At 43.0% G+C, this 11,254-nt stretch overlaps 1 protein-coding gene across 2 annotated transcripts; it reads left to right on the top strand.

Moving 5' to 3' along the window:
• Window positions 1–248: 248 nt before the first annotated feature.
• Window positions 249–10,290, top strand: CABLES2 (Cdk5 and Abl enzyme substrate 2). 2 transcript variants are annotated; one of them, XM_018073833.2, is made up of 9 exons: window positions 249–531; window positions 730–822; window positions 1,535–1,612; window positions 3,019–3,127; window positions 3,684–3,849; window positions 4,600–4,703; window positions 5,112–5,218; window positions 6,532–6,736; window positions 7,187–10,290. In XM_018073833.2, the coding sequence occupies exons 2-9, from the start codon at window positions 776–778 to the stop codon at window positions 7,325–7,327; spliced, it is 957 nt and encodes a 318-aa protein (XP_017929322.1). In that variant the 5' UTR covers window positions 249–531; window positions 730–775; the 3' UTR covers window positions 7,328–10,290. The 2 variants fall into 2 exon arrangements, with proteins under 2 accessions (XP_017929322.1, XP_017929323.1); XM_018073834.2 differs by having other exon boundaries at window positions 249–822.
• Window positions 10,291–11,254: the final 964 nt, after the last annotated feature.

The following is an 11,254-nucleotide window of genomic DNA, read 5'->3' as shown; positions in this document are numbered from 1 at the left end:
GACAAGGGTTCTGAATTGAGAAGGCACACAGATGTTTGGTCATCATACAGATATACCTATGTCTGAACATAAATTAATTAAAAATTACTTGTTCCCTTGCTTTGATGAGGGGAGCTTTTTGCGACATTTCTTGTCAGATTTTAAATCGGTGTTTGGAAGCTTTTTGATGTTTTAATGCAGTGGTAGGTGTTCCTCTTTGTGGACAGCAGTGAATGCTCTTGTTAATGAAATTGGTGTAAATACATATTTCAAGGGTCCTGGAGGGGGAGACAAGTTCTTGGCCTTTTTAGGAACTTCAGACTCTTAGTTAAGCACTCTTGCAACAACAACAACAACAACAACAACAAATTCCAGAAAACCTGCCATTTGTCCTAAGAGCTCGTAGATCTGTTGCAGTTCACAAACTCAGAGGCCATGAACTAATATTGTTCACTCTTCGTGGTGTTGTACATTTTACAGAAGGCGTTTTATCTCCCAGCGCTGCTCTCTAGACTTTTTAGAAGACATAGTGGAATATGCCAGTGTACGAAGGTACTTTTTTCAAAAGCAGCATTAATCTCAACTCGTTGCATGCAGTCCTCTCCTCCCTCCACCCTCTTCCATGCCAATATCTGAGGTCCTGCATGCTAGTGCTGCCATCTGATCATACAACTGGCATGACTTTTTTTTTCGGAGCACTTAACAGATTTTGGGGGTTTTCTTTTTGTTTGTTTTTTTTTATCGTTGCAGAACCAAGCATATATCTGGGTCTCCGAGACACAAAAGTTTGAAGAAGATGCACTTCATCAAGAACATGAGGCAGTATGACACCAAAAACAGCAGGTAACTTGTGGAGATCAAGGTTCCCCCTGTGCTCAGGTGCAATAGGATGTGCCCAGAATCAGATTCCAGTTCTATGGAGCTAGATATTTAATATCAGGGGGAATAAGGGGATGTCCTTGGGGCCTTGTTAGTTTTATACAGACTTCTGTCAAAGGCATTAGGTGCTCATATCTGCAATGTTTGCAGCAATACACTGGTGGTTCTGCCATCCTACTTGGAGGAGGTTATATCATTCTCTCTTAACACCTTCCTTATCTCTCACACACAGAGAGGTCAGAGCTGAGGAGGATTTAAGGAGAATGACTTGGTTTAGCTGAATTCTTGGCTCAGTTGCTGAGCAGAAGAGAAAGGGGAGGCTGTGTTCATGTTTATTATTAACAGAAGTGTGAGGTTTCATCTAAATGTAAAATATTATCTACATCTTTCCACAAGGTTTATATAAAAATTACGTAAATATAGATATATATTTGAAGACTCTCCTTTGAGGAGTTCCCAAGGTGATGGCACTTACTGAAGGCTGGAGTTTTATATAGAGCTTAACCCCAAGGACCTGCAGGGTCAGCATGAAACCTCTGCTCTTCTGCTGCTTTCTGAAAACATAACGTACATAGCAAGATCTATGTGACTTGCAGAGCAAGACAAGATGAGTCTTGTGTTCATATTGCATAAAAAGCTGCTCTGTAACTTCTGATCTTTTCCCATCTGCTTACAGGATAGTGTTAATCTGTGCTAAACGAACACTGTGCGTGGCTTTTTCTATCCTGCCGTACGGGGAGGGTTTACGGATCAGGTGAGTCTCTTGAACTGCTTTGTGAAATGTCTGGTCTGTTGTTTCAAAAGACAGGGCTCCTGTTTTGAAGCAGGTGAAGTTAATTAACTTACCATTCATGGGTAAGGACAAGGACTTGCTGTCAGAGCTGTAAAAGCAGATATTGCCACGGTGTCAAAGCATTCATTCAAAAGAAAAATAGTGGAAAAGGTAAACTGTTCTTCCAGTGTTTACTGACATTTTAAAGTCCTGTAAAATCTCTGAAATCAGCTTTGAATAGATGGTGTGATTGGTTGCTGTGCAGGATTTTCTGTACTCCTAAAGTGGTCAGAAATCAGCTGTCTTTAGTGCCACAAACAATGGTATGAGCATAAACGCACAGGGAGCATCAGGGAAGGATGCTGCTGCCTTCAATGGAAACCCTCAGGGGTTTATAGTGAATTTACACCTAAGTAAGTTTAAGATGCTCTTCTTTTTCTCAGCTCTAAGCCATGAATGTCACTATTTGCAATCTAAGAAAAGCAGAAACAGTTTAGAGTGATTTGAACTGCTTTTAGTGTTTGGATTATATTTTTATATACAACTGTCAGTCTGATCACTTACGAGAAACAAAATCTGCAAACTGGATTTCCCTGCATCTCTCCTCAGTCCCTTGTGAAGTTTAAGTTGATTCTGTGAAGATCTGCAATCTGCAAATATACCATAGAAAATACTAATTCTATTCTGATCCAATTCTGGCAAAACAATTGTGTTGTCACTTCTGTCCTGTACGTAACTTACGGACAAAGGAAACGGATGCTTAGTGGTGGGAATTGTATTGTATGCAAATACATCACTATAAAAATAGTTGATGGGAAAATATTCCCTCACATAATAGAAAGGCAGCAAGGTTGCTGGTGCTATTTCAGAGCAGTTCTGAGCACTGGGCAGTTCTTCAACTGAAAGCTGTTTTTTTGGATTGGAATATCAGTGACAAAGCCGCGTGTTGCCATCGCTGGCACTAAGTCCTGCAGCTTCATTACTAATTTGAGTTTGTGTGCACAGGGGTTGGGAAATTGCACTTGAAAGGCAAGTTTCTAGTCCTGGAAAGCTAGTAATGTACATCATGTTTGCTGTGAGGTGTTTGAGCATTAGTGTGTTAGGAACGGTGTGGTCTTGTGCAGAAAGACCATATCAGAAAGTTAAGTTTTGGTAGGTGTATTGGTACAGATTTGCATTAAAATGAGATTAACAACTCCAAGTTCTGAAGAGAGTAGTTAAAAATTCATGCTTTCTCTGAGGTGGGACTGAGGGGTTGCCCTGTTCCCACACAAGAGAACTCTGACCTGGTTGTTGGCTATATCTAGGGAATGGAACTGGGGTTTGCCACAGAGGAAACTGGGCTCATACTGCATTCTGTAATAGTGCCCTTTCTTACCTGCATTTAGTGATCTGAAAATGGAAGGACAGAAGCAGCGACATCCTTCTGGGGGAGTTTCAGTCTCCACTGAGATGGTGCTTGGACTGGAAGGAGTAGAGCTGGGTGCTGATGGCAAGGTAAGGACACTTATATTTTCACCCTGGAACCATTTCATACTGGGACAAATCACTTAATTTATGCAGCGCTTTGCTATCCATGAAGTGAAAGCTATGGCTTTTCACGCCAGTGGAAGTTTTAGATCCTTAGTTTGAAATTCTGGCCTGTGATAATGTTTCTTCTGAGAAGGCTGTTGAAGCTTGTGATCACTTCTGCCTCTGTTTCTGGAGAACTGATTTGACTTTGCTATCTTGGGCAACATGTGAGTGATGTTTTGATAGAAATATGGGTCAAATTTAAACCCCTTTAGTGAAATTTATATTCTGCCAGAATTTTACTGATGTGATTCTCCCCTTTGCCACACCACCAAATCTCCTAAAACACTTCCATTCTGAAGCTGTGGAAACAAGGCATACCTCATCCAACTTTTCCCTTTCTTCCTGTCCCACAATTTCAAGGTTCCAACTCCCAAGTACAAACTCCAGGGGCTCTCTGAGTTGGAAAATCCTAGATGTCTGGAAATAGGCTTTTCAGTAAACTTCCCCCCATAACTACTACAACATTCTCTTCTTTCAGGTTGTGTCCTATGCAAAATTCTTGTACCCAACCAATGCTCTGGTTGTTCGCAAAGCCGACGGCTACGGTGCTGTTCCCTCGTGTCGAGCCAGTGCTCCACGGAGTCTTCCTGGATCAAGATACAAACCTGTGACAGCAAAAACAATACCAGCAGGGACAGACATTGGTAAGGACAGGCACCAGCTCTGTCATCTCTCATGCACACAGCAGAAAAGGCACAGATCTGTCTGAGACAATTGCAAGAGGTCGGTGCGTTATTGGGATGGATTTGCTGCAGCTGGAAGGAGACTGGCTTTAGCAGAGCCTAATAAAGAAGGCTCATTAGTGAAGTCTAAATGATGAGCCTTAGGAGTGAGACTTCCACATGTTCCTTACATCCTCCATATATCTGCCCTAGTTCTGATTATGCCATTCAAGGAGCACAAAGCTTTTCCTTGGAAATGTAAAGTTTTATATTACTCACTAAGAAACATCTGGTGTACATGGATCCGGGTGGTTCTCCTTGCCTTCTAGCACAGGAACTATGCATAAGCCAAAGAGTTTGTGCCAAGAGTCCCTTTTCTCGTGTAAAAGAGCAAACCTGACAACTCTGCTGTCTGTTAGATATAGGCAAAAGAATTCAGTCTTGTGCTCTTGTTTACTGGGTATATTTGTAGGTGGCAAACTCAGTTTGCACTGTCTGAAATGGTGCATCAGGCACATGGTCGAGAAAGAGCTTGTTTGGGTTTTTTTAATAATTTTAAAACTTGACTGGTATATTTACGAATGCAAACGTGTGACTGTAGCTGAAGTTTACCCATATTATGTGAGATCTGTCAACACTTAGTGTTTGCTGCCTGAAAACTTTTTTAAAGAGGAAACGGGGAACTTAAAGCTCTGTATCTTGTGACCCAATGTGCTTTCCTTATTCCCTCAGGAAGTGAAGCTGGGGAAGCTGCAGAGTATGATCCAAATCTTCTGGATGATCCTCAGTGGCCCTGTGGAAAACATAAACGTGTTCTCATCTTTGCCTCTTACATGGTGAGTGACTGGCACTCCTGAACAGGGGAGCAAGTGAGTGCCTGGAAGATCCTCCTATAAAGAATTTGCTTGAGGAAGAAAAATTCCTCTAGGAAGAAGAAGTTGAGTCTTTTTTGATAATTGATTAGGAAAACTACAAACAGTTGAGTTTGTACAGTGAACTTGTTGAGGGCCAACCTGGCACCTATCTTCATGTTGTCATTTACTTCTTGTAATCATTTGCTTACTAGTTTAAGACTGTCTGTAGTTGGGCTTCAACATGATCAATTAACCTTAGGACATTTCAGAAATGTTAAATTGTGAATAATAAAACTCAGGTTTGCCTTTGCATTAGTGTCCTTGGAAGATTTCTTCAGTTGTCAGTCCTGTTCACAAGACAAATGATAAATTTTGCCTCTTGTGTTTCAGACTACAGTCATAGAATATGTGAAACCATCAGACCTTAAAAAGGATATGAATGAAACCTTTAGAGAGAAGTTTCCTCATATTAAGTTGACACTGAGCAAAATTAGGAGGTAAGAAATAAGCACTGAGTAATGAGAACATCATTTACACTGCACGAGGCTGCTTTTATCTTCCACTTGTATGGAGCAAATACTAGATCTATTAATAGCATATATGATTAAACACTAATCTCCTGTTGCCAGCTGAGCTGACTGTTGAGTGACAGCCCTGTACAGGAATGTTTAGGGTGCTGAGAAGGGCTAGCAGTTGGTTTTTACAGTTCCACCTAGAAGGGTTTTGTTTCACCTACTGGGGGGTACTAACACTACCATCCAATTAACAGTGAAGCAGCATCAGCTTTGAAACAAACACTTGTAACCTGATTGCTTGGCTGCAGTGCACTTCCACTCCAACTGGATTGGCTTCTGAGCCCTCTGGCTATTTTTGCCTTTCAATTACCAGACTCACTGATAACAATGGCCTCTAACAAGATTCTAGGATAAAGGGTGTGAGATCTGGGGAGTCTTGGTAAAGAAAAACATTTTGTGAATGTCATGCAGAATTTCTCAGCTTCCAGTAAATGTATCTGGGCACTCCTCAGCAAGGTGCACTGTTGCATCTTCAGAGAGCTGTAATCTTGCTGGTGTTACAGGGTGATTAATGCAGTCAGGGCCTGCTGAAATAGCAGCTTAAACATGATTCTGCTGAATCAGCAGGGCCAGGTGTAACTCAGCTCCAGGTGAAGGTTTGCTTGGGCAGTCTGTGTTGAGCCAGGGTCCTGCATACTCCTCTTTGTAGCTGTTTGGAGTAATATGTTCACACAGAGAGCTTGCAGGTGCAGTGTGGGTGGCAGCCAGGAGAGGTACCACTGCCTCCAGGTCTACCTTAATGCTGAGGTGAAGGGCTGGCTGTTGTGGGGAGTGTGTAAACCAGACTGCCTTCGCCCTCACACCTGGCTCTTATACAAGGTGTGTAGTAGACAGGTCTCTACACAGCAACTGCTGTGATCTGCACAGCTCTGATGTGGTTTTCTGTAGGTCAGAGTGGTTCAGTCTCATGATATGAATCACAAACCATTTTGTAAGCCAAGAAGGAATCATACAGCAATAGCCTGTGTGTCAGTGAGGCAGCTAAGCCCTAGTTTTTGGGCAGATGATGAGAAACTGTTCTACCACAGTGGATGTTGCCAGCCAGGTTAAATCAGGGTGTGCAGCAGCACCAGCTTGCTGCCAGCTGGACTTTTCCACTCTAGGATAATACTTGTCATGGTTTTCCACATAGGAGTCTTGCCCACATGCTCCTCTGAGTTGCCGTACTGCAGTATCTCTAGAGCATTTCGTAAGAGCTGTCACGTTTGGGGGGGTATCTTTTTTCCTATTCCCAGTTTGAAGAGAGAGATGAGAAACCTGAGTGAAGAGTGCAATCTGGAGCCCGTTACTGTCTCCATGGCTTATGTTTACTTTGAGAAGCTCGTCCTCCAAGGCAAACTCAACAAACAGAACCGCAAACTGTGTGCTGGTGCTTGCGTTCTGCTCGCAGCCAAGATCAGCAGCGATCTCAGGAAACACGAAGTTAAACACCTTATAGATGTAAGTACTGTCAGACTTCTTCCAGGTGTTGTCAGAACCTTCTCTCTAGTTCATAGGTGAAGACAAACATTAAAGCCAAGATTTTCAGCAACGCGTGCTTGCATTTAAGACCAGCTTTTCCAGGCAATTTTGTGTCTCATTAGGGCCCTTGATTTATTTTTTTAATTCATTAAATTATCTGAGTGGTGCAGGCTAATGTCTTACTGATCCTACAGTAAAGTTATTTTTGCACTTGCATATGTTTGCCTGAGAAGCAGTAACCGTTGTGTGGGTGTCACAGCTGAGCTGATAAGCTGATCTCTGGTAACACATTTTGATTCTGTAGGTACAGCTCAGGCCATGCATTGCTGACTCCTGTTTTATGCTGACTTAATTTAGCAGTGCCTTAAAATCATCTGGATTAACTGATTCTTCCTCCCCCTCCTTTGTTTTGTTTTGTTACTGTCATAGAAACTAGAGGAGAGATTCAGATTCAACAGAAGGGATCTCATCGGTTTCGAATTCACCGTCCTTGTAGCTTTGGAACTGGCTCTTTATCTTCCTGAAAACCAAGTTTTACCTCATTACAGACGGCTCACACAACAGTCTTAACCAAAGCTCCGTTCCCAGCTGGCAGCTGGCAGTGCCAGGGATCGCATCCCTGGATGCTGCTGGTGGAGGTGCCACTGGCCTCGCCGTGCGCGTCCCGCCGCGGCTCCAGCTTGTTTGGAAGGCTGGAGGGTGTTGTCAAACTGTCCAGTTGTGTGTTGTGGACACGGATGCCAAGCCTGGGGGATGGTACGAGAAGAGTTAATGAACTTTTTGTTTTCTTTTGGACGTTTAAAGCACAAATATTCACCAGTCAGCTGTCACGGCTGCTTATTACTCCTTATTTATCTTTTTGGTTTTACTAAAACTGCTCTTCCCTATGAAGAATACTATGGTATTGGTTCTTTTTTCCTTTTTTTTTTTTTAAGCATTTATTCTATTCCTTGAAACTAAGGGAAGCATCACTTCCATTCCAGTGCACCATAAAGTTCAGATATTTCTAAGAATCTTCTTGCATTTTTACATTAATGAAATGCATACTTTATTTTTTTAAAGATGTGCCTAAAACTGACTGGTCTGGTACCAGTGCTTTTTAAGTTAGTTCTGTTATTTAGTGGGAAATCCTGAATTTGTATAGCCATTTATTCTTTACCTGCATTGGCCTTGCATACAAGGAACACAATTCCAGTATATCTGCACTAAGGATACACAGGGCATCTGTTCTATGATTCTGTAGATCCGTAAGTAGTGAGATTGAAATTACTCCATTCCAATTTATTTACTGTTAATACCTTAAAAATACACATTTCACTTAAAAAAGGAAAGGTGGTTTGAAAATCTGTCGTGAAGTAGCACATGTTGAACAAGGTAGCTGGGAAGTGATTGCCGTCCTAATTCACTCTTCAGTGGAAGATGAGCGCTCGACTAAGAGCAATTTGCTGTCAAATGTATCATTTAGGGTTTTTATTTGTTTCACTGTTCCATAGCCTGAAACAAGCACCTTTTTAATATGACTGTATTATATATGGTCTTATGTGCTCTGAGCAAGTATGAAGTCAATAGAGTTACTGCTGCCAAACGAAGCCAATGAAACAAAGCATGCTCGGTATTTAAAATGCTACTTTTTTTACTCGGTTCTTCCAAGCGTTGCATCACTGTGATGGTCCTCATAAAACTGGCATTTCTTGCACATCTGAGCAGCCACCAGCTGGTGCCCAGCAGCGCTCTAAAGCGTACGCACAGGTTAAATAACTTCTCTGAACATTGGCTATTCCTTCGTTTGTTTTTTTAAATATCCAGGTTGGGAATGAATTCTTGATTGTACTTGGAACCTTCTGTGGTATTGGCTCTTGGGTTTATTTTCTGAAGCAATATTATAAGTAACTGTGTCCGTTTGCAAGGAACAAAACTGATACTTGGCTATTTGGACTGAGAAATTTGTAATTTAAGTTTGACTCCTAAATGAAACACCAGACCTTGTGCTGAGGTCAGGGACTTGCTATCTAACATGTAAAGTAATGTAAATTCCTGTTCCTTGTATTAAATGTTGGTCGTAGCCAAAACCAAGGCTGAATCTTTGCTCTTCAGCCTTCTTTTGTCTGAAGCTAATTTGGCTTCATTAGAATTGCAGCAACCTTTACTGGAGCCCCTTCCTCTTTGAGTAGGGTTCAAAGTGTATTTTTCATATATAATAGTTACAGTGACTATCTCTTTTGTAACTGTGTTCAGCTGTATGTAGCTTCAAACTATTTGTGTAAAATTTAATATGCTTGTGATTTCTCTAACACAGAAGGATTTTCCAGTCTCCATAAGGTAGCTAATAGCTTAGACAATAAGCTTGCCAGTTATCTTCTAAAAGGTTTAAAAAATTGCCTACTAGTTAAACTTTCTACTGAATATAACTGTGCTTGCATGCAGAAATAGTGATGTACTAAACATCTAGTGTGTAATGAGCCTCCAAATTAGCAAACAGTGGTGGAGACAGCTGAGGTGGTCCAACATTTCCTCAAGGCATTGTGGAGGGGACAGAGGTACAACTGAGCAAAGAAATTTCTCACAGGGTGTCTCCAGAAAAGCTTGGTTAGTATGAATGAAATGAGAAAATATCTTTTCTCTGGGAACTTCTTTGTTTAGTGTATAAAGAGTTTTACGTAACAAAATTAACTTTCCTTTCTCACCATCAAAGGGGAAAAAACTGCTCTTTGGTTTGCAACACTTTGCAGTCTCTATTCAGTGGAAGTTTGTCTAGTTGAAGTGGCCATCTGGGCTGTAATTACACTCCCAGAATCACGTCACAAACCAGCAAGCTTTTGTTTTCTTCCAGGAGAACAAATTAGGATAAGGAGCATTAAATTACAGAATGCTGAATGTTGTCTTAATAGTTATTCTAAAACTTGGCTTGGGCACACACTTGAGTTCAAAAGCTGTTGGGAGCACAGGCCAAAGATGACGCAGGGCAGCGAGTGCTGTGCCAGTCTCTGGCAGAGCCTGGGGTTGGGGTGATGCTGCCCAGAGCCGTAGCCTGGGGCTTGTACATCAGGCACCTTGTGTGTCTGTGCAGAAACAGCCCTTCTGCAGAGACACACCAGCTCTGTGTGTTTGTGTGTTGGTTTTTCCCATTTCTAGAGCGCAGCTCGCAGTCCTGTGTGGGGAATCTCTCTCTTTTCACCTAAAAGCTGCCACCATGTGGCAAAGGACTATTAGTACGTTTTCTGTTCGTAAACTCAACGTGGGACCCAAAATAAAACCCAGATCTGCCGGTTTACGTTTTCACAGCCAAACTCCTCTTGCTCTGAAGAGAAACAGGTTTATGTTCGGGGGGGTCTTTTGCTGTGTGAAGGTGCTGCTGGGGTGGCTCAGCATGGAGAACTCTCTTGATAAGAGGCTGTACATTTTCCTGTAAACAATACTGCTCTGGTTTTGTCATGCTCCATTATTTAAATGTCTGAGTTGTAGCCTAGTTTGTTTTTTTGGGTTCTTTTTGTTCTTTCTGTGAAATTAAGATGCTGTGAAATAAAACCTGTTTTCGTACATGTTTTGTAACCAAATGTCTCGTTCTGGAATCACAGAATGGTTGGGGTTGGAAGGGACCTCTGGAGATCATGCAGTCCATCCACCTGGAGCAGGTGCCATAGGAACATGTCCAGGTGGGTTTGGAATGTCTCCAGAGAGGGAGACTCCACGACCTCCCTGGGTAGCCTGTTCCAGCGCTCTGCCACCCTCGGTGTAACGAAGTTCTTCCTCATGTAGTGGTGGAGCTTCCTGTGTTTTTGTTTATAGCCATTGCTCCTCGTCCTGTCACTGGGCACCTCTGAAAAGAGTCTGGTACCATAGAATCATATAATGTTAAGAGAGTCATGGACATGCCATGCCATGCCATGGACAGGGACACCTCCCACTAGACCAGGTTGCTCAAGGCCTTGGGACATCCACAACCTCCCTGGGGAACCTGTTCCAGTGCCTCACCACCATCACAGAGAAGAAATTCTTCCTAATATCTAAATTTCCTCTCTTTCACTTTGTACTCATTAATTTTGTATCCATTAATCCTTGTCCCATCACTACCATCCTCTTCACAGGTGCCTTGGAGATATTTATATGCACTAATGAGACCCCCTATCCATCTTCTCCAGACTAAGCAGGCCCAGCTCCTGCAGTCTCTCCTAAGAGAGATCATCACTCTGGCACCCGCTGGGCCCTCTCTGGAAGCTCGGGATGAGGATCTTCCATGAGGGGCCCGGGGGGTGGTTTGGCCACGGGATTACAGAATAGTTCGGGCTGGAAGGGACCTCGGGGATCCCCCAGTCCAACCCCCGTGCTAATCCCCTGGCGCGGGTGCCGCAGCAACGCGCCCGCGTGGGTTTGGAACGTCTCCTGACAGCCCCCGCAGGTACGTGGCGCTGTGACCGCGGGGAGGGGGAACGGGACAAAGACCCCCCCCACACCCGCTCTCTGATCCGCAGCCGGGGGGACACAGCCCGAGCGGTCCGG

The sequence above is a fragment of the Manacus vitellinus genome, unplaced genomic scaffold, assembly GCF_001715985.3.
Source record: "Manacus vitellinus isolate BGI_N305 unplaced genomic scaffold, ASM171598v3 scaffold_26_pilon, whole genome shotgun sequence".
Taxonomy (NCBI): Eukaryota; Metazoa; Chordata; class Aves; order Passeriformes; family Pipridae; genus Manacus; species Manacus vitellinus.
The sequence above is the reverse complement of the archived record's forward strand: the minus strand, read 5'-3'. Positions and strand labels throughout refer to the sequence as shown.